Source organism: Eleutherodactylus coqui, chromosome 6 (genome assembly GCF_035609145.1).
Source record: "Eleutherodactylus coqui strain aEleCoq1 chromosome 6, aEleCoq1.hap1, whole genome shotgun sequence".
NCBI classification, from domain to species: Eukaryota; Metazoa; Chordata; class Amphibia; order Anura; family Eleutherodactylidae; genus Eleutherodactylus; species Eleutherodactylus coqui.
The window spans coordinates 130,934,729-130,959,188 of NC_089842.1; the positions used below are offsets into that span (position 1 = coordinate 130,934,729).

General features: G+C 42.2%; 1 protein-coding gene across 1 annotated transcript; it reads left to right on the forward strand.

The window, feature by feature from the left end:
- Window positions 1-853: 853 nt before the first annotated feature.
- On the forward strand, window positions 854-22,615 carry DIO2 (iodothyronine deiodinase 2). The gene is made up of 2 exons (XM_066607613.1): window positions 854-1,665; window positions 17,352-22,615. Exons 1-2 carry the CDS (start codon window positions 1,444-1,446, stop codon window positions 17,910-17,912), a joined length of 783 nt encoding a protein of 260 aa, XP_066463710.1. The 5' UTR covers window positions 854-1,443; the 3' UTR covers window positions 17,913-22,615.
- Window positions 22,616-24,460: the final 1,845 nt, after the last annotated feature.

Consider the following 24,460-nt stretch of genomic DNA (forward strand, 5'->3'; position numbering starts at 1 on the left):
GTTATAAACCAAAGACTTAAAAACAATGAACATAAACTCTACCTAGGGCTAGGGTGCTTTCACATCTGCTTCGAAACCTCCGGCCAGAGGTTCCATCACAGATGCGGCTGAAAATACCGGAGGAAACGGTAGGCTGAGCTTTGTCTTACGTTCAAAAGGCAGCCAGCTGGGCGGAAAGCGGGCAGACCCCATTTTAGTCAATGGGGTCCAGCGGGCACTGTTCGGTTGTGGGTATTCCCTTTTCCTGCTCTTCGAAACGAAGCAGGAAAGTGGAACCCAGAACGTAGATGTGAAAACCCCCTTAGAAGATTTCTTGTCTAACACAAACCGTATAATCCTTGAGAAAATAAACAGATCATGTATTCTCAGGTGCCATAGACACAGGTTATGCTAACTGTATCCCCCCAATCTACTTGTTCTCTCCTGAAATATAGATTCAGATGTGATTTCTTAGTACAAAACAGATATGAGTTGGGGGACTACTTCCAAAAAAACTAGTCAGTCAATAGCAGGACTGCTGCAGACAGCACTTTCCGTAAAGCGAGGGCAAGGGAACGTGCAGGACAGAGGAGCTTAGTGATCAGTCTGTGCTCCAGCTGTGTCAATGAAGAAGTGGTATGCACGGTGCAGCCAGCAGGTATACGAGAGTCCAAGCTGCACAACTTCGTAAGTGCTGCCAGACACATAGGTAAATCTCTCCACCCTCCGGCCATCAGGTAAAGCATGCCAGCTGCCTGAAAAGTTGTGAGAAGCTGGGAGATGGATGAAGGGAGGAGTTAGTTTTATCCTCTCCTTTAATACCAAAGTCCCGCCTTGTAAGTTTTTGAGCGGCTCTTTCCCTATTCAGAGCATCCCCAGCCAAACTAATGCCCTCTCCTACCCTGACGTCAAAGAACAGATCACAGGCAAGATTAGGGTTTTTCATTTCTCTTATTGCAGCAATTAGCCTGGGACTGTATAAAAGGGCTACAGAAAGGGGAGGGAGCCAGAGGGGAAATCTGGGGACAAAAAGAGATAGCTGAGAGACACAGAGGCAGAGAGAGGAAGAGGGAGCCAGAGACAGTGTGGAGAGAAAGTGTGCTTTAGATTCTTCCAGCTGAAAAAATCCTAAAACAAAAAAGCAAAAACAAAAAAAACAAAAAAAAAACTGTCCCTTCAAAGTTTAGAAACTTTTTTTCTTTCTTTCTATAATTCGCAAGCAATGAGAGGAACCAGCTGAACTGAAGCAGCAGCTGCCTGACACTCCTCTATAAGTAGAGCAGTAGTGCAGGCACCTGTTTAGCACAGTACAACTTCCCAGAGCAACTATTTCATTCATAGTAAAAGGCAACGATTAAATGCTCATCAACTGAGGCTATTGTGCCGTCTGCACAGCTGAATGAAGAAAGCAGACAGAAAAGGGCATCCTTGAGGGCACAGGTGGGAGGCACCAGGCTTGCAGCTATGGGTCTGTTGAGTGTGGACCTGTTGATCACTCTGCAGATCCTGCCTGGGTTTGTGTCTAACTGTCTGTTCTTGGCTCTGTATGACTCTGTTGTCTTGGTAAAACACGTGCTTCTGCAACTGAACCGCTCCAAATCCAGCCAGAGTCAATGGCGCCGGATGCTCACCCCAGAAGGTCTGCGCTGTGTTTGGAACAGCTTCCTATTGGATGCCTACAAGCAGGTATGACTGGCGCCACTTTTAAAGGCAATGTTCATTTAGAGCTAACCCATGCTTTCCACTGTGAGTTTTTAGCTGATACTAAGAGAATGAATACATCAGGCGACTTCATATACGGAACATGCAGTTATTAATATGTGACAAATTATTTATAGACAGAATTTGTTTGCATGGTAAAAGAATTTGAATTTTATGTTGTTTATTATTGATTTCCAAGAAATGATCGATTGTTCCTTTGGGGGTTAGTAAAATGTGATATTTAAGACGATCTAATGACAGACACTTGGCAGATGAATGTTATGAGTTTATATGAAAATGATGCCATCTCTGGGGACAAGAGTGCCGCAATCATGTGAATTTATTCTTCTAGTAAGAATCTGGAGGGCTTGTGCATTCCTCAGGCAATTAAGCATAAAATGCAGATCATCGCCCCTGGGAATGTGTTGTTTATGTAGTAAAAGCAATTATGTACCTACAACCATACACAAGGGCAGAAGCTTCACATCTCACGTATCACTGCTTTTGGCTGTCTGCATGAAGTCTGGCAGTTTCATATAGCTTCTGCTGATCTGATAACCACTCATGCTGATCATTAAGAAACTGTCATGTAAACCTCAGCAGACGCTTCGAGCTGCACTGTATGGGGCTGCATGTTCCTAAACCCCGCAGACAGTGAAATGCTCTAAATCTGCTGCAAAGTGTGACTGACGGCTTGACTTAGGAAATGCATACAATGCAAGCAGCGCACGGCAGCTGTGGCCATGTTTTCTTGTCCTAATTAAAATGTGTTGCACAGAGATAATAGGTTTTTCTGCATAATATGTACCTGGCAAGAGAGCAACTCCTAGACATTCCATTATGTGAGCTTACACTAATACTTATTAAGAGGGGCTGTAAAATGAATTGATAGCTGTGTCAACTGCGTCCTGTAGAGTTAATGGGCTTTCTGCAGTTTAGGAGGTCTAAGGAGCTATGGGCAATCCTTTATCAATCTAAACAATCCTTATGCCCATAACACCTGTAGCTGGCATGAGGGGCATAATACCTCAGTACTGCCCTCTGCTGGTAGCACCTGCATGGCCAATCACTGCTGTAAATACTACAACTTCATACAAATAGTTGAAGTTTCACAAAACATGTCTGTCCAGTGAAAATAATAAAGAGGGCTCAGACAGCAGCAGGGAGGACAATGGGTGAATCTCAAGTAGCTGCTTTATGTATGAAGGTCTTTAATGTATGACTAAACGATTCCTAGAAGTTAATGCCTCCAGAAATTTGCTTCTGGCATTTCATTTCTTGGGCAATTTTTTTTACAGAACTTAATATTTAATTAAAGTGCTGCAACATAGAAAAATTAAGCTTTAACGTATGATGTACAGTTATGAGGAGGTAGTTGATTATGGTAATTATGACAACTATATCACAACCCTCTCTTAATGTCTTTGGTGTAAAGTTCCTTTTATACTATTGGACCTCCGGTGTTCGGCTCTTTGTACTCTATCACACAGCTGAGCTGTACAATGTTTGCCAAAGAGGATTTATTAGACTGCATGACTCTCACTGGCACGCACACCGCTCATTCAATCAGAGGCCATGCTCCGTGTCCAGTCAAACACCATGGAGGAGGTGGATTAATATTGCAATCTGATCTGCCATACAACACATGGCAACGTCATGTGTCTCCAGCCCATGCTGCGATGCCACGCGTGGAGGCTTGCGCTGTTATTTAGAGCTATTTAGCACACCTAGTGGAAGAAAGGAAGTAGAGCACTTTTTCTCTTCATTGAGAAATCCAGCAGAGGAAGGGTGGATAGATAATGCATTTTACCATGCTAAGACAAAAAAAAATCACAGATTCCAGAGTGGCAAGCCTTATTCCCTTCTTGTGGTTTACTTTTTACTATGCATTTGCTGAATAAGGGAAAATAAAATATGTACATAACTTAGTGCAATGGGTGGAGCTGCAAGGCGTTTTTACTTTATTTCATTTTTCTGGTGTTCTCGAGTAATCTCTTGGCATTCATTAATGGGTGAGATCCAGAGCCTCTCCAGGGAATGACTAAACCATAGTGAACCTGCCAGCTGTACAAGAGCTCCCCTTGGGCAGATCCATCTGCTTTGCATTACTGCTGAATGTGTGCAAAAAAAAAAAAGCTCAAGATTTCTATGCAGAAATGTCTAAATCCCGGTTGATAAAGAGAACATGTGGCTCAGTGTCTGGGCTCGGGAACACTCCGTTACCAGAGAGCTGATCTGTGCTGCTCTGAATTGGTTTCCGTTTTGCTATAGATGCAGAGGTACGAGCAGCTTGGCACTTTTAGAACAAATGTAATACTCTACCAAGACAAACAGCACAAGTATTTTATGACTTGGTCCCAATACATATTTATAAATCCCAGAGAAGTGATACAGGTGTTTCTCTGGTACAGAGGAAATATTTTCAGCTCATTATGTGGTCTGCGAATAAGCACCAGTAGCTCCAGGTCCTAATCTCCGTTCCAGTTTATATTTTTTTGGTCGCTGTCTTGGACTCTGCGGTGTGCCTGGAATTCTAGATTGCCAACAATTTGTTTCTGGAATATACATTATTCAGTTCAAGTTAAAAAAAATACTCAAGGTTCCTAAGTAACCCAGAATGTCTCAGTCAACACATGATGACAATGGACACAAATGAAGGGTCACCTAAGTCTGGGGCTCGATTAGGTTAATGAGTTAAAAGCTGCTGAAGTCAATTGGAAGAAGCCTTAGTTCTCTGGCAGCTCCACACTGGTTACTGTAAGGGGCTGTGAAACTTGGAATGGAGCTATGGAGAAAGGAAACGATTGGCTTTGTTCTCTTAAGCTGGCTATCCACATTAGATAGCTGTCGGCCAAATGAGCATTTAGCCAACAGCCATCTTAGCCAACCCACCTTCCCCCTTCCCCCATACACATGCATGCTCAGCCCTTATGAGAGTGCATGTGCTCTGGACAGGGAAGGGGATTAATACATAATCAGACACCTCTGATGGTTTATCACCCCGAAAACAAACGGATCAGGCATACTGAAATCCTGCAACTCAATCCTTTTCTCTTTTGAAGTCTTAGGCAAGGGGAGAGTCGGAAGGCCCCTTGACACATTAGATAGTCGGCTGATCTTGTCAAAATCTGGGGGCTAAGCCAATACTGATCAAATGTGTATAGGCTACTTAAGCCTCAAAGTCCATTGTCTTCTAAGTGAAATGACAGCAGTTATTGAAATAATTTAGCCAACATGAAATGTATTTCTAACAAGATATTGATCATTAGAGTCCACATCTCTTCAGATGATACTGGTATAAAACACAAGAAAGTGAACTTGTAATAAGATTTTACGAACAGTGATTTGTAATTCAGCAAAAATCAGACATCACACATACTAGACAAGAAAGAAATGCTGCTACAGATCGGAATTCAAAATTTTTACAGCAAGATTCAGAAATATTTGCTGATTAAATATTATAGGCAGGAAAATAAATTATTAGATAAATGGAAACAGAAGAGTAGAACATAATTTCCACTTCAATTCTCTATTCAATGGAAACCAATTTGATGCTCACACTAACATTTTTCTTTGGTGCTTTCATCCAGTTATGTATAATCGTAGAAGGACCTTGGTGTGTCATATTATTTATATAATAGTAAATGGTGACAGGTTGAAAAAAAAAGACACAACAAAGACATGCAGTAATAAATCATCAAGCATGATCCCTGTAGTTCCAGTGAGATTATCGCAATATGGATAGGACTTATTATACTTTTTCCCCAGTGTAAAGCAATTAGAGAGAAATTACATTAATTGCAGAAAAACAAATTCCAAGCTTGATAAGAATAAGGTCTGCATCGCTTAGAGTAAAATTTTACCATAATATAGAACCCAAGTGATGTTGTCAAGGTTAAGCCATATACAATCAGGATACAGGAAAATATTGCATAAGCAGGAAAAAATGAGCATTAAATGGTTAGTGCCAATGGCTTTGGTGTTTACAATGCCGTAAACTTTTAAGTGCTTTTCTCACAAAAGTTTTCCAAAGCCCCTGTGAAGCGTGAGAACAGAACGTCGCTCACAAGCCAAGAAAGGAGAGTCAGATGGAAATGGTTTGGCCATGATTTGGGGTCAGGAACCGAGCAGCTGATGACTGAGTCACACTGGACAGAGCTGGGAGCTCATCCACTAACCCAGGACCTGGGGAGTTGTTACATCAGTCAAATCCTCAAAAGAGTGGGAAAACAAAAACTAATAGGATTAAATTGTCAAGAATGAAACTACTAAGTGTCTGCAGTTTTCACATAGACCTATCTGTGACCAGTGACATTCAAACAAGCAAATAAAATAAAGATAATGATTGGGTTTGTTCTCCCACTTTACATTGCACCTGGTTTGTTTCTACTAATTAGCTGTATTATTAATTAGTTCACCTTTAGGTCATGTTAGGGTAAATATGAATGTTCAGAATAAAGATAACAAAACAGAACAAACCAATATGACTGCATAATAACAAACAGTTAAAAACAGATATCCAGAAGGATGCACACCAAGTAAATACAGCCTGCTGAACCTCAGGTGAATGCGTGCTGCACATGCTAGCAACACAGAGCACAATTCAACAGTGTAGCAAAAGCTGCAAATTTCATGATTGAAGAAACCCCATTTACTCCTATTAAGTACATAGATCATATACAATATACATTACCCAAACTTAATGTTTCCTTAGGGGCACCTTGTAACCATCTCAAAAAGTTCAACCTGGTCTTAAAAATTATTGTCCATCAATAGTTTAAAGGAGTTCTAAAATGTTCGGCAGAGTGCCCTCACTTCCCAAAATATAATTGGTTATAGGCGATGTGGATTATCTGCTTAGATGTTACTTGTTCATAGCTCATAAATAGATGTGAATGCAGTCATAAGGCCAAACCATATGATATTAATTAGCCATGCAGTGGTCATAATTAGCAGGCATGGAAGTAATTTTACCATATAAATTATTTTTATTGAGGTCTTGATGTGCTCTTCTGGAGCCTTTTTACATCCAACATTAACCAGTAGGATAGACCAGCTGCCAGGTTAATCTGTCTAGCAATGATGTGTATGCTTGCTTTAATGGAATATTCTGGCAATTCAAAGTAAAAGTTATATGCTTCATAAGGTGATAACATGGAATTTTGCAATATTATGTTATAACTTGTTTTACGAAGCTACAGAGATATTGCTTCACCTATGGTCTCCACCCACTTAGTACCCCAATGGGGCATTGTGATAGATGCAGTTTTTGCACTCTTTGGCGGCAATTTAAAAAGCACGGTGGAAATCGGAAGCTGACTGGAAATCAGTGGTGGAAAAGGTCGGCAGAAAGGGGTATTCAAGTTCAGTTGGATGATTTAGATGGAGGTTTGGAATCATGGCAATAAGTGGGAACATTAAGCCAGCTTCACACAACTGGATTCCTACTACAGAATCCAAAGTCGTCGTCCGCACGGAGAATCCTCAGCAAATCGCACGCATTGAAAGGTATGTACTTTCACTTTTTCCTCCACACTCAGGGAAACAAATTCCATATTCAACGAGCGAAGGAGAAAAAAAAAATTTGCAGCATGCTCTTTTTTGCAGCGGACGGCCTCTATTGAAGTCAATGGAGGCTGTCAGACCCGCAGCTCATCCACAAATGACACTGCAGATGGGCTGCAGCTACCCGCTTCATCGCCTAGCAACAGTGCAGGAAATACAAAATTTTTATTATATATTTTTTTAATCTGTACTGCGCATGACCGACGGAATGCAGAATCCGGATCGTTTGTGCACAGCCAGCCTTAGGAACATTTTTGGCAAAATGTTTCTAACCTATGGAATATACCTTAAGTCCCTTGGAGCTTAACTAGAAGAACATCTTATTTGCTCCAACTCTCTGCGTGTTTTAGGTAATACAAATAACATTTTCTGCTATCCAGAAAACAAATGAATCTTTTTTGTATTTAGGACTCACAAAGAGGGTAGTGAGGACATCAACTTGAGGCCGAATTAAATCTGATACCCTAGGACAAGCAGTGTAAGATTGGCTAGCTGAGAAGGCCTGAATTTGACGTTATATGGATGAAAAAGAACTCAGTCTTTAAATATTTAAAAAGAACTATCAATCAAAACAAATCAAATCACATCTAAGGTTTTCAGAAACCTTATGATCCTTGAGCCATCTTAAATCTTAGTATATAGAGTGCACTTAGAACGTAAATCTGCATATTAATAGTTCATGGCTTTAGGCCTCTTTCCAGTCCTGCCAGTACACAGTGAAGAATTGGAGTAATGCTTGGCCAAGAATAAGAACCCAACCCATTGAACATTTCGTAAAATAAGAAAATGATTTGGAAGATCCTGATTAAGAGAAAGTGACAATTCTTACAACTCCTCATTGAGTACTCCTCACTGTTGTGTGATAAGAAGGGAAGCTCCATGTATTATGTCCAAATCTGCCCTCTCTACTCTTGGAGGTCAGTGGCAAAACAGATCTCTGACTTTTCCATACAAGGCACTGCTGTGGAGAATATAGAAGATTCCTTTCTCTAGGTCTTCCCATCATAAAAAGAGTGAACACCAAGGAACTCAAGCCCAACTTGCATCGGACAGCACACGACACCTAGCTGTCTGTTGTCCAATTTCTTCGGACACATTCCATATCCTATTTTTGTCTGTGAAAACAGTCAAGAATAGGACATGCAGGGTTTTGTTTTTTTCCCAGAGACCATCAGTTGAAAAGAATAGTTTGTCTGAATTCATGGGTTAATATGGGGATGTGTGTCCTCCATGGAATGCACAGATGGGCAACACACTGCCTAAAATATGGCACAAGCACAATCTAACTAACAACATGCAAAACAGTTGTACAATTCGTGTCTTTTACTAAGCACATGCTGGAAGAAAAAAAGTATGTGAACCTTTCTGTTATGGCTCCTTCACACTGGCGATTGCAATTTTGCTAATGAGATGTTTGAGCATCAGCGATGCTTTTTCTTGCAAACACATCACTGCCACTTGCAATGTTCTCATGAGTTTTTCTCGCGATAGACAATAGGGGTTTCGAATGTTAAAAACACATCGCACAAAAATCATAAATTCGTGCTTTGTGATGTGATAAAAAGGAGGCTTTATAGGGAAACATGGGACATTAAAAAAAGCAAAACGCAGAAAGATAGGACTTGCTGCGATTTTTTTTTTCTCACTTCACATCGCTTGAGTGAAAACATTACAAATGGGAATGAAACCGTTGAAAATCATTGGTTTCTTACTTCTGCGTTTTCACTCACACTCGCATCGCTTAAAAAACGTACTATTTTCTTGCAAGTCTAAAGGAGCCCTTAATGACGTCTCTAAGAGCTAATTGGCAAGAGATGTTTCAATTAAGGTGATTACATTTTTTCCACAGCTGCTTTGCCCATTCAATAAATGCACACAAAGCCTGGATACTGACAATTCAGTTTTTCTCAAGAAAGATTGGTTAGTGAACCATGAATCGATGCAAGCAACTTTCAGAAGAGACGTAACAGAGATACATGAAGTTGACAAAGACATTGCTGAAGACCTGGGTGTACATCAAATTCTCAAAATTCAGCACTTTAGCTACTCTTAGTAGGAGTGGGCATCCTGTTATAATCACTCCAGGAGCATAACAGAATACTGTAATATGCAAGAAAGAACCCAACTGTAACCACAAAAGACCTAAAAAAGACTAAACAAATTGCAAATAATTCTGTTCATATGTCCGGTATTAGAAAACCACTGAACAAGAATGGTGTTCATGGATGTACACTATGAAGGAAGCTGTTGCTCTCCAAAAACAAATCATTCAATCTGAAAATTGGCCCATCTGTGGCTTATCTATAGGCCAGGTGATAAAATTCTCCTGATTTTCGCAAAATTGAATCGGGTTAGTCCAAACCAATTTTTGGTGAAAATCCTAGGAAAATTTGGATTTCCCATGATGCCTGCTGTAGAGGTCAGCATACAGCTAATCATCAGCCAGATTGCCATGCTGCCACCAAACGTGTCCTCCATACTGCATATAGATAGCAGATTCATTGGACACCTGCATCACATGATCTAGCCAAATATAACGAACACAATGTAATCAATGGCAATTTAACAGTTGAGCACAGGACAGAGAAGCTGCATCATGTTTAAATGCCTATTTAAATAGTGGTCTGTTAATAGGGACAGATATTCTAAAGGGGATAGAATTCTGCTGGATGTGAAGGCTCGTGTACCAGCAGAGCACTTAAGCAGGGTTTTATTGGAGGGAGCAGAGAACGTTGCATCACATTTATATACCCATAAGACACATGGTCTGTACTTTGGGAGAGGGTATATTTCTGCTACTGTCAACGTATATAGCAGCAAAGCAGACAAACTATGCTTTGGTGTGGGGGCATATTGCAATTCTCGGTTTCTGGCCTCAGACATCATTCAAAATCGCCAGTCCGGCCACTACAAATTATTTGCAGACCATACGCAGCTAGCAGTAGATTTTAGGGAATTCAATTGCGCTACGCCAAACAAGGAAAGTTCACAAAGATACAAGCTATACTGTGTGGTCTTCTGTCCTCACTTATTGTGCCTCCCAGGGATTGAGGCTTATTTAGTTGGCAGTGCTTCTTTTGTTAATATAAAAGCAAAAAAAAAAAAAAAAACTAAAACAGGGAAAGCTACATAAAATTACACTAAAAAGTGAACCAAAAAAAACGCTAAATAAATAAAAAGGAAACATGAAGAAAGCAAGGGGTAGAGGATCTGTCGGGGCTGGAGATCGTAGAGGACAGACTAAGTTGGCACTTTAGGTGGCTGCCACTGAAACAACAGTTTCACATTCTGCAGGAGGGAATGCAAGCCCACTATTCTGCCTGTGCGTTGCATTCGCAGCATACAGAACAGGCTGTACAGTGGATGACACAGCATGCCTCAAGTACCACCACCTCTTCTTACCAGTTGCAGGCACACAGCAGTTAGTATGCACCATTCGGCCAGGAGCATTGCCCCTGTACTTTTCCCTTGTGCCAAATCCCCAACAACTTCTGATGCAGTCTACATACTTTAGTCTGAGGAGCCATTTGATCATTCAATGTCAGGGATATCAATGGGGCAGTCCAAACAACCAGAGGGAGAAGACGAAGACATTAGATGCACTGATGCCCAACCATTTTTTCCTCTGAACGGGAAGATAAGGGAGGGTCAGTGCACATAGTCAGCCCTCCACAGTCAAAGTGTACTCTGAGGGATTTGGAAACAGATGCCAGCTCCCAGTGCTCACTATGTCAGAGTCCACTCAGGAGGAGAAGGAAAACGAAGAAGAAGAGGAGGTGCAAGATGATGAGGCGCTTGACCCAACACAGACAGGGAGAGTCATGATAGCAGCTCAGGTGAGAAAGAGGTGGACGTTGCAGGGCAGCAACATGGTAAAACAAGGAATATAGTGTTGTAAGTCTGCTCACAGTACTTATTCAGCCTGAGCATCCATTGAAAAGGCACATGATGACAGAAGAGCAGTCATCTGTAAGATCTGCGGTAAGGGTTTAAAATACAGCAAGAGCGTAAGCAACTTCAACACAACATATATGAACAGTTAAATGAACAACCCGATGCCTTGGAGAGCCCATGTGGGCTGCAATTGATGATCAGGCTTCACAGCCAGGAGAGGGAAGCACAGGGAAGTTGAGCTGCCACAGTCACCAGCACCTTCACATCTAACCCATATTCCACTGTTTCCCAGGTCAGCATCGATGGGAAATGCTATAATATGGCTGCATAGCTCCATCATTCAGCTATTGGAACTCTAAAACACAACAAAAAAAAAACACTGCAACTATCCATGAGCACAAAGCCTGAACACAAGCATTGCACAGCTATTTGCAATAGAAACGCTGCCCTTTAGGCTAGTGGACACAGATGCCTTCCGCAATGTGATGCTCCATGCTAATCCATAGTACCAGATGCCAAGCCGCCATTTCTTTGACAAAAAGCTGTTCCTGCCCTCACCGCCATGTGAGTGACAACATGTCCCTGGCATTGAAGAAGGCCAGTGGCAAGATGGACATGGCCATGGACACGTTGTGCAGCAAGCATGGCAGGGGGGGTTGTTACACATCAGGTGGGACATAAAGCCAAAAGTGGTGGTCCACATTTCATGGTACCCTCAAAAGTTGTGGGGCATTCATCCTTGTCTGTCGCCTCCTCAACCTTCACCCCCCTCTCCATGCCACCTTTCAACACTCTCCACATTGGCACAGATATCAGTATATGACAAAATCCGAACCTCCATACTGTGGTGCATGTGGTAAACGCCAAAATGCTGTCCTAAAACATATGTATCTAGGGGAGCAAAGCCAAGAGCTGTTGATAATTCTGCAGACCCAGGCTGACACGTGGCTGATCCCGCACAATGTGAAGCTACTCAAGTCCCTGTGTGACAATGGGGCCAATCTGCTGGCAGCCCTTCACCTCGGCAATCTCAAATATGTACCTTGCCTGGCCCATGTGATAAACCTGATAGTGTAGCACTTCCTAAAAAATTACCGAGGTTTACATCCAGTGCTGGAAAAGGCCAGGAAACTGTGCTCACATTTTTAGCGTTCACACCCAGCCACCTCTCATCTGGTGGAGGTACAGCGATAGTTCAGGTTACCATCCAACCATCTCATCGTGACAGGCCTACACAGTGGAATTCCACATTGCTTATGTTGCAGGGGCTAAGGGTGCATTTACACTGCAAAGATGATCGCTCAAAAGCCATCTTTTGCGCGATAATTTTGCATAAACTACTACTTTGCACTAATGCATATTAGTATCAAGTAACAGCGTGTGAGCCATCTGGAGTTGTAATCTGGAATCAAACCACCCACTGTTCCCTGATTACTTTCGCTTTGATCTGCCAGCGGGGCTGACAGCTGAGAAGAGCTGATACAATGTAATCAGTTGTAATCAGTTCTCCCTGGGCAGAGCACAGAGTGCGGTCTTGCTTACCAGCTGTTCTGCTGAATGATGGTTTTCAAGCAGAACTGAAAACAGTCATTCAGCATAAAACTGAAAGATGGGCACATTTAGACAAAACGATTATCACTCAAAAGACGGCTTTGGCCTTTAGCCAGCATCAAAGAGTACCAGACGGTGTATGCCATTTGTATGAAGGTCAATCACTTGATGCCTGTGGAGTAGCTGCAGATCAAAAATCTGTGTGCGTTTTAGCTTACCTTGAGGAAGTGACCAAAATGGTCAGTGGTGATGATCAGTATGACCATTCCTGTTGTCTGCCTGCTGGAACAGATACTTCAGGGCCTCATGGACAATCACGTGTTATCACAGGAAGAAAATTAGGAAGGGATACAAATCTGCCAACCGTCTGGCCAGTCTACCATAACTCAACACCATAGGGAGGATGGCTTTGGGCAAGAAAAAGGGCGTCTTCTCCAACACATTGCATAGCCCACTTAAAAACATCAGCTCATTACTGGGTGGTCACCCTCCTTGATTCCCTGCTACAAGGTCAAAATGACAAATCTCATTCTGGCAGTGGAGGGTTTTCAAAATGCAGCACTATCAGGCCAGACTGCTAAGCAGCATGTGCAGAGCATTTCTCTATGGCCACGGAGATGCATCTACAATGGATTGCAGCTCTGTAGCTCATGGTGGACAAGCAGAAGCTCTTGCAGCAGCACCAGGGGAAGTTTAACAGAGGTGTGGCACAGATTTTTTAGCACGTCGCAGCCTGCCACAAAAGCACAGGGTAGGACTGATAGTGACTGGCAGCAATTACCCATGATGGTCCAAGAGTATATCAACTTCTGCTTGGATATACTCAGACACGGCTTTGGCCCCTTTGACTTCTGCGTGTCTAAGCTGGACAAGTGGCCAGAGCTTTATGCTGCGTTTAGATAGAACAATATCATTCGGGCACTGCTGGCTGATCATTAAATTCACTCCAACCTAAAAATCGTCCTTCACTCTTATCCAAAGTTCTCCACAGGGAGTGCTAATAGCATTGTTTCCCCATGGAGAACAAAGGATTTGAGTGCAAATAATAGCCCTTGGGCTATTAACTGCATTCAGCAAAGGCTTCATTTGCACACCCAATTGGTACTTAAGTAGCTAAGTAGCTACTTAATACTTTATGCAAAATGATCGCTCGCAGCTGTCACTCAAACTGTCATTTGAGCAATCTTTGAGCGATCATCTTCTGGTGTAAATGGGCCTTAACTCTTGCTTGAATTTGCCTGTGTAAACAGGCTGCATGACTGCGAAGTGGTTAACGGTGACGTCACTAGCTCGTTCGTTGAAATTATAATTAGGTCGTCTAAAAGGACTCAACAATACAAATATTTGTGTACTAACAAGGACAATTTACACGCAAAGTAATAATTCAAAAGATGTTTTTTTGCATAAACTGCTAATGGACACTAATGTCCATTAGTAGCTTATCAGCTTCATTTGCATGTAAATGAGCTTCCAGGATCTGTATGCAAAGTATGAAAGGGGGAGAGGTGACTATTACGAAATCACAGAAAATGTTGATGAATGTCAAGTGTCTAGGTAATAGGACAATGTGCCTAGGGCTAACGCAAGCCTCCTTGTTAATGTATAGAAAGTCTTCACCAGTTCAAATTCCCATATTTTTCAGTATCTGTCATTTTTAGTAACACTTTTCAGTATCCTTTTAGATCCACTGTGATCCGGTCCAGCGAAAGTGTCAGTGATTTTATACTCCTGTTGTGTGTTGGGTAATTAAGCGCTGCGGAATATGTTGGCGCTATACAAATAAAGATTATTATTATTATAATCCAGGTAATTCAAAAGGGTTTGCTTACTTTTTCTTGCAACTGTAACCATGGTGGTATTAAAATAAGCCCAGGATGGTCTACTAATGGTTCTCTTTACATACAGACTCTTACAGTGTAAGAAATAGTCCAGCATATGCCAGAAGGAAAACTGGTGTAAGAGACTATGATTTAACTCCTTAACAGTTTGACCTTGGGCTGAAACAAGAGTTTGCCTGGGAGAAACCAAGTGCACAGACAGACTTAAGGGGCTTGTCCCTCTGGCTAATGATGTAAATTTATTAGCTGATATTTCTGGCTTGATTTCAGTAATACATATTAACCTATTGTGTGACAGAAGCTTTCCTGTCACACTAAGCCTTCCACCCATTCTCATATCACAGGCTGGAAAACTAATCACTCGTCGTGTGCAATATAATTATCTCCAGCATATTGCTGTTTTCCTTACATTTAGTAGGTGGTAATTAAGTAGGCCGGCTGCTCCAGGCTCCAATGTAAATTAAAGCATAACTCTGCTTTTGAACAAAAGTTCGCACTTTACATGTTAAGTAACCTAAGAGTTTACATATATTGCACTGCTCTTGACCTACATTAGATCTAGCTCTAATCACACTCAGAGCTGTATTCTGAATTCTGCTGGTTTCCTGTTTCAGTCAAAAATATACTCTTTCTTGCTCTCTGCCAAGTTGTTAAACCTCTCAAAAATATAAAATTCATGTCACTGTGTGTTCTCTCTCTCTCTCTCTCTCTCTATGTGCTAAGTTTTCTTCTAACTGGTTTCAAATGAATCATAAATGCTCAGCTTTAGCAGTAATACAGTCAAAGGAAATTCTATTCTATGACTATTTGTGAAAATAGAAACTGCAGAATTTAAAGGGGTGTTCCACCTTGGCTGAGAAGGGAAACCACAGCTATAGTCACTGGTCACCTGGCAGGAGCCTACGAAAACAACAAAGTGCTTTAGCGGAGCACTGTGTACATAGCTCTGATAGAAGTGAATGGGAGGTACGGAAACCGAGTAGAAAAGAGTGCTACGCCATTTCTGTAGTTCTCATTCACTTCAATAAGAGCTTGAATGAGTGCTGGGCTCAGGTAGTCCGCTGTATCCAACAAGTGGTTGGAAACAGAGAGCCAGGTTTTCCCATCATGGCTATGAAAAGCCAAGATGGGAATAGGAATATCCATCACGGACAAGAAAATCACGCAAGATTTGTGCGTTGTAAGACACACAAATCTTGCACAAATACGAACCCCATTCTTTTGAATGGAGTCATATACATGATCGTTTTTTGCCCACATTGCGATGCTGTAAAAAAGAAATAAATCGCAGAATGTCCTATGTTTAGGCATTCCCTCGGAACACCTCTCCCATTGTTTTCATTTGGTCCGCCAAATCCACTGCACTGCCTGTGAGGTGCATGCAGGTTTGATGCAATGCGTGGTTTCCTATAGAAAACAATGGGAAACCCTTGGCGATCTTGTAGCTATTTGCAAATTCTTGGCCGCACTGGTAACCATTTTGGTCAGGATTTGGAGCTCTGAGCTGAAGGTAATTAAATGACACAAAGCCAATATTTTATAGGCAGTGTACTAACTAAATTTGACAGATATGGTTACTAGAGATGAGCGAGCGTACTCGCTAAGGCAAACTACTCGAGCGAGTAGTACCTTATGCGAGTACCTGCCCGATCGTCTCTAAAGATTCGGGTGCCGGCGGGGGAGAGCGGTGAGTTGCGGGAGTGAGCAGGGAGGAGAGAGTGAGAGAGAGATCTCCCCCCAACACCTCTCCACTCTCCCCCGCTGCTCCCCGCCCCCCGCCGGCACCCGAATCTTTAGAGACGAGCGGGCAGGTATTCGCATAAGGTACTACTCGCTCGAGTAATTTGCCTTAGTGAGTATGCTCGCTCATCTCTAATGGTTACATATCCTTTTTTGTAACCTGTTCCTATTTTCTGATTGTAGCTGTATTTATTCTGTTTTCTATACAGAAGTTTGTGGGCATTAGAGATGAGCGAGCGTACTCGGCCACGCCCCTTTTTCGCCCGAGTACCGCGATTTTCGGGCGAAAAGATTCGGGGGGCGCCGTGGGTGAGTGAGGTGTTGCAGCGGGGAGTGGGGGGGGGGGGGGAGGGAGAGAGAAGGGGCTCCCCCCTGTTCCCCGCTGCTACCCCCTGCGCCGCCACGCCTCCCCCCGCCCCCCCGGCGCCCCCCGAATCTTTTCACCCGAGTACTGAAGTACTCGAAAATCGCGGTGCTCGATCGAGTAATTACTCGAAACGAGTACGTTCGCTCATCTCTAGTGGGTATCCAACTTGCCTGAGTAGCTGTAAACAATATGCAGGGATATGCTTTAGGATGTTAAATGGCAAAATATTCCATAGTGGGAAAATCCGCACCAAAATCTACATGTTTAGCATGCAGATTTCACAATTTGCAACTCCACAGCAAATCTGCATGTTAGACATATGCATTTTGATGTGGATTTTTCCATGGCTGAATATAAGCTCCCTTACAGTTGCCACATGGACCAGTAAGCTGTAAACTGGAGATATTCATTAGCTGCCATTGAGGAGCGTTATGGTGATGGTGAACTGTGCAGAAAGAAGGAAAAATTAGTTTGAAATCGCTTTTCTCATGTCTTTATGAACAGTGGGTTAAAAAAGAAATATATATATAGAAGATGGGCAAGAATAATGAACTGCTATGACTCCAAAAAAAGGTAGTAGAGCAGAATGGCTGGAAATTGAGTCTTGAGTTATAGCAGATGTGATGATACACTTATATGCATTTACTGTTTGCTTTTTTGTTTTAATAGTAACCCTACATGTTATTAACTGTTCTCACTTATATCACACTCTATAGGTAAAGTTAGGCGGAGATGCACCAAACTCCAATGTCATTCATGTGTCCAGCAAGATAACAAGTAGCATATCGGCAAGACCAGGGACATCATGTAACCTTCTTGACTTTGCCAGTTGTGAGCGCCCCCTAGTTGTCAATTTTGGTTCAGCCACCTGACCCCCTTTTATAAGCCAGCTGCCAGCCTTCAGCAAGCTGGTGGAGGAGTTTTCCAATGTAGCGGATTTCCTTTTAGTCTACATTGATGAGGCTCATCCCTCAGATGGCTGGGCTGCTCCTGGGGTGGGCACCTATGAAGTAAAGAAACATAGAAACCAAGACGACCGATGTGCTGCAGCTAATAAACTGCTGGAAAAATACTCCCTCCCCTCACAGTGCCAGGTGGTTGCAGACTGCATGGACAATAATGCCAATGTGGCCTACGGTGTCTCATTCGAAAGGGTATGCATTGTACAAAGGCAAAAAATTGTATACCTGGGAGGTAAAGGACCTTTCTACTATAACCTCAAAGAAGTACGACAGTGGATGGAACAGAAATTCGGAAACCGAAGGTTGAACGGATAAAACGACATGGCTGGCCGGATTAATCACTCCTAAGGATGAGCCAACGTACTGTTGTGGAACATTTGTTGACACTATAATACAGACCTTTGACTTTGGAAATGAACATATAAAAACGACAACACTACAAAGTTCACTGCTAAAAGTCACAATCCAGATGTGTGATATTATCCTCACTGTGAGCCAAATCTCTGGCAGACCTCAAACCGCTGTTCCCTCTTGTTCTACAACAATACACAGCAGTATAGGCAGAACATAAGAAGGCCAGGGTGTGTCAAGGAGCTCACCAGAAAAAAAAGCAAGAAGGGAAAGTCAGAAATCAAACAACCCCCACATCTGACAGCTGTTGTAGAGACAAGTGGCCTTTCCTCGTTTCTGGGAAAACTTTGCAAAGAAATGACATCAAGGAAGAAGAGGGAGAAGCAGCACACCTCCTATTGAGTATTTATTACTGAGATTCCAATGTTTCACTCATCAGGTGTAGCTCATTTTAGTCTTTTTTTCTCTTTTTTAACATAATTTATTGTGTTAGAATGAGTCTGCAGTATCCACAAAAGACACAGTTACCTCAACAGGGAGACAGCTGCATCAAAACTGATGCAATCTGATCTCCCAAGAGCAATGATCTGCATGTTCCACACTGTTATTTTTTATTTTTTTGGTGGAGGGTGGGAGGCATAAAAATTGTTAATACGTGGAACCTGTATCTATACAACCATAAATATGCCTCCTATGTTCTCTGATCCCCACAAGATGACATTTCCAGCATCAATTAGATATCAGCTTTAGGCAATGTTTTGACAGGTGATGTTGAGAATAAACACTAATAGTTACACTAATGACCTGGGTTTGGTCCTGAGGGTTTATACTGCACATGAGACACAAGAATCTTAGTTCTGGCTCACAGATCTATCTAAAATCATATCAGATGACAACAAACAGGTTTACATTAAAGGGCTCCAGTTCTGTAAAGTATCAATGGTCGGGTTACAATGTCCTAAAATAGTGCTGTAGGATCAACAGTAACAGACATTCATACCTTTTTGAGGCTTTCATTAAGAGCCCTTTCACAAGGACGGAATATTTCCGTCGGGATGCAGTGCAATTTGCCGCTGCGGAACTTCACATCAAAATCTGCAGGGTTAATTGCGGATTTTGATGTGGAATTGAAGGCTGATTTAAACCCTTTTCATTTCACATTTAAATCCAGTTAGGGTGCCTTCACACTGGCGATACAATCATGTGAGATCTGTGCGTTGCGAGACGCACAAATATAAAAACCGATTCTCTTGAATGGGTTCATTCACAGTTGCAATGTTTTTTTGCATCACAGGAAACAAATTGCAGCATGTTCATTCTTTTGGCGATTATCGCCCATTGTTTTCAATGGGGCCGGCAACAGCAGTGCCGGCCCCAGTGAAACCAATGTGAGAACATCACGATCCCTGGCTGCGGCTGTGACAGCTGCAGCAGGGGATTTCTTCAGCGATCTTCTCCCATTGAAGACAGTGGAGAACAGCATTATCTTCTGCTGCAGCTATGACAGCCGCGGCAGGGATGAAGGGAATCCCCTGCAGGGATACGAGGTTGCTTTCAAATGAAAACACTTCGCATCCAGGGGTTTCCACATGTTTTCAATGGGGCCGGAGGCAGCAGCGCCAGCCCCATTGAAATCAATGAGAAAATATTGCTATCTCCTACCACGGCTGTGACAGCCACAGTAGGAGATTCTTTCAGCCCTGCTGTGATGTGAGGCTGTTTCCCTGTGAAAATGCCTCGCATCCAGGGGTTTCAGAAGAATTGCGAGAGCGATATTTGGCCGTGAATCATGGCCCGATATCGCTCTCACCAGTGTGCAGGTGCGCCCTAAGCCGAGACTTGCAGCGTGGAATGCTGAAAATTCCGCCCGTGTGAAAGGGCCCTAAAACTCAACAGTGGATTCTTAATAACTGGACCCAAAAAGTTGCTAAAACAAAATCTTTATTGCGGTTCTGCCACCATAATGGCATGCACCGTTATAAGTGAAAGTTTGTTTGTACATGTTAATACTGAGTATGCAAGCACTGCTGATCTGGTTCAGGTAAAAGGGTAAGAAGAGTGATTACAAACATAAAAGTAATATGGTGTGCTCTAAATTAGTCTCTTTGTATAACCCTGCTAAGAAGTCACAGGGTTCAAGATCTCACTAATTTGGTGCACAAAGGAAGATTCAAGAAGAGATTAGAGGCAGTTACCATTGTCCAACTCTAGTAAGTGAATAATGGGTCCTGCAAGAAGAAAGCTTGACATTGGGTTATCACAGTACACCATGGCATTAAAAGGGTTTATCTAGGTTTTAAAAATTGAAGGTTTATCCTTAGGATAAACCATCAAAATCTATCCGATGGGGAACAGACTCTCAGCACCTCCGCCAATGAGCTGCTTGAAGGGGCCTTGGGGCTAGCTTCTTCAATGTTTGTGCTTGTTTCGGCTTGCAATTCTTATTTGTGCTCCAAACTCCATACTTTTCATAGTGGTTGTTCTGTGTACTGCAATGTTTTACTATTCACTTTAATGGAATAATGCTGCTCTAATTAGAACAGCCGCTGTAAAAAGTACATTCTGAGGATGAACAAGATTGCAAGCAGATATAAGCATTAACCCTTTCCAATCCACTGTCTGACGTCTGAAGACATTATGCTTTAAGGCTGTACAGCTCCGATGTTGGAAAACAGCCGTCAGGGTTCTCTTACTGTATATTGCCAGCCTCTCTGCTGTCAGAGTCTATCCAGCGTGTCACCTCATGCAGTACTGGCTTTAGCCAGCATATAGCACTGTTGTATAATGGCTGAAAAAGAGTAAGCCCCCTAGGAAAACCAGGATACAAATTGGAATGGAAAGGGTTAAAGAGGCTTGTGTGAGCCCTGTGGCCATTTGAACAGCTGATCAGCAGGGCTGTGGACTTTCAAACCCCCACCAATCAGATATTGATGGCCTATCCTAAGGACAGGCAATCCGTTTTTAAAACCTGGATAACCTTTTTATTACGAAGAACAAGTTGAACACAGAACCTGCAGCTCACTGAGACTTTGCCAATTTTGTTCAACTAATTATAACTCAATTAGTCATATGAAATAAAAAAGGTAATGTGTCTCTTTCAAATTTCTTTTTTTTTTAATTTGATGACCTCTACACTGTTTTATAAAGGGATATTGTGGGCCCTAGATTACAGTATCACTACTATATAGCTAAGCCTTTAAACAGTTGGGTCCAAAAGTATTTGGACAGTGACACAATTTTCATATTTTAGTCTCTATACACAATCACAATGAATTTGAATTAGCCATTAGTATGCGATTGACCTGTAGACTTTCAGCATTATTTCAAGGGGTTTAGCAAAAATATTGCATTAACCATTTAGAAATGAAAGACATTTTTTACAGTCTCATGAATTAGCAGCCACCCTCATATAACCCTCTCTGCTCATCCCTTCTATATTGCAGACAGGATTTGAAGGTGTAAATGATTATAGAGCCGTGCTGCCTCGTTCTATGATGCGACTACTGCAGATCATTGTAGTTTGTGCATTTACTGTACATGAATCTCAGTGTATAGTTTCCATCCAGGGATAAAGCCTTGTGCTTTTTTGCATGCTGCCTGGCCCTCTCCAGCCTGGTAATACTCTATGATATTTTATGTACTGTATTGATAGTCTATCTCACAATAGCAAAACGCGTTACAGCTCTTTACTCATGTGCAGATGAAGCAAATGTTAACTTGAACAATGCTGTAAATAGAGTTATTTCAATGTGCCAGTCATGTTAATAACTGCTAAATCTGTACCAAACACTTCCTCTAAGTTTTCGCTCTACACTAAAACACCAGGGCTTTCATTCCACGCTCACGGGTGGGCAGTGGGGTCGCCAGCCAGCATGTGACAAATATGGAAACCTAGTTGTTTTTTATGTGCAAGACTAAAAGAAAAAAATGTATTTTGGAATCGAGGAGCAAATTCACATGGATGTATTTTGTTGCTTACTTTTTTATACAACTTTTAGATGTCACTTGAACCTGTTATGCTGTGATCACCAAAAGTGTCTTGATGTTTAGCAATCAGTTCAAGTTGTAGCCTCCAGCACCAGGGAGGTCAGTGCCACGACAGTGCTCATTTGTTTTCCTTAAATTCAGGCTGACGTTTATCTATTTGACCGATGTGTATTTTATATATTTTTTTTATAATTATCCAATTTAATAGAAGGCTCTCTTAATTTTGCTCTGTGCAGTACCACTTTATTTTCTGTTTTATGCAATGCACCAGCAATCAGCCACTGCCAAGCAGGGGTTATGACACTGTGCCCTGCATGGATTTCATCCTATGCCAGGCTAAAATGTTACACATAAACGGATACAGGGAAATAGAACATGAGTGACAAGCCAAATGTGACGCGAGATGATTCTGTTGGGTAGAGGCGCTATGATGTGGGTATGAAGGGAGCCATTGAAAGAGACAAGCTCTCTGTTGGTGCCTGGATGGGGTCACATCATTGCTGCACTTGGTAGGCGCTTTTGAGCTCATCTCCAGACTTGGTGGCTTCTTCACTCATGTTCTCCACAACTTGCCAATCAACACTACCAGAACTCAAACTCTACACAATATGGTGCTTTCAGTATCAGTTAGCCAATGTTTTACTTGTATTTTAATAAAAAATTATTTGGGAAAAACCTAATGGTTGTTTTATTTAACTTCACACATTTACATTTGTAAGATTAACATCCATAATTAAGGAGTCAAATAGGAGACATCAGGTGGAAAGTCCAATGGGCCTTCAGTAGCGCGACATACCGATTATAATTTAGGTTGGAAACTGCCAGAAATTATGGTGTAAATCTACACTAGCTGATAGATAGAATTGATTTTTGGCACATTGACTACCATGAGAAATATTTACATTTAATCTCTTTTTATTGAAATTTTTGTAGAAAATTCTTTTTCCAGATATTTCACAAACATTAGGCATTAGCAATAAAAGCAGGTCTCGCAGGACAAAAATTAGGCAAAGTATCATATTAACAACAAATATATGACAAGTAGTTCAATGAATGGCCAAGCGCTGCCGTGATTGGCTGAGCGCTGTGACCAATCACAGGCAGCGCTCAGCTGTCATTCAATGGATGGCTGAGTGCTGCATGTGATTGGCTGAGCGCTCAGCCAATCAGATACAGCCCTTTCAGCAGGCAGGGATTTTAAATCCCCGCCTGCTGAAAAATTCAGAGCAGTGACGGGACCCAAGCTGCTAGACGCACCAGAGTTGAGTATTTATTTATTTTTTACACCAGATAGGAAAGATTTTCAGGGAAGGGCTTATATTTAAATCCTTTTCCTGAAAATCACTGCAGGGCTGCCGGCATCGCGATCCTCTGCCACAGCTGTGACAGCTGTGGCCGGGGATTCTTTACTCCCCACGGGGATGAAGAGATCCTCTGTCACAGCTGTGGCAGGGGATTCTTTACTCCCCATGGGGAGTCCCCTTGTCACTGAGGGCACATGAGGGCACTCCACGCTGGGGAATATTGACTGGCACCATGAACATATGGTGCACGCATATCCTATGTTTTGCAGGTATGTGGGTTTGCACGCCTGTAAAACATGGACATGTGAATACACCATAGGGAACCAATGGTTTTAATAGACACGTGGTTTTGTGCGCATCTATGTACGCACACACTCATCTGAAAGCACCCTGAGAATGAACGCTGAACAAGAAAAGAGCAATTCTCATTGAAGGAGTAAACAATGAATATGCCTGTCTAAACTGGCTGCACAAATAAGAACGAGCCGTTGAGGGCGTCACCAGCTCGTTTGCAATCGACAATCACGCAGTATAAGAGGATCCTTAGTTTATGGTGCAACCTACACAGCTATATACTCTGACATAGCGGTCATGTTGCTGTATATTGCTGAAACTACCACAAAACTGCAGCAACACACTATGGTTTTTGCAAAACTACAGTTTTCTGCGATAATCGTAACAATAAACCACGACTTGACCACTTCCTTTTGAATACACTAAGAGGCTACTTTCACACAAAATCCACATTGGAGAAATCTGACATAGATTTCAATAAAAAGCAACTGTGGATCCGCACATGGATTTAGCTCAGTTTAATGAGACAAATCCGCAAGCATGTCACTTTTTTTTTGTAAAGTGGGTTTAAAATCTGCACCCTCTGCTCAATTCATGTGGAAAACGTCAGGACCCCTGTTCCCCCAACTGGAGTGGTCCCAGCAGTCAGACATCCACTGAGGATAAAGCTGTGGACAGGGAATAATTTTATATCTTGGCGCAATCCCTTTAAACTTATTCCCTATTCACAGGGGAAACTAAACTTATCCCCATCTATGGGGATAGTTGAGTTCTATACTTGTCTTCTCCTTGGCACTCCCACAGAGAGAAACGGAAGGGTAGCACGCATACCTGGCCCACGCTCCATTCATTGAAGGACCCCTGCTTTTGTTAATGGAGGAAGCCATAGTTGTCAGACTTCCACCAGACACTTATACCCTACCTGTG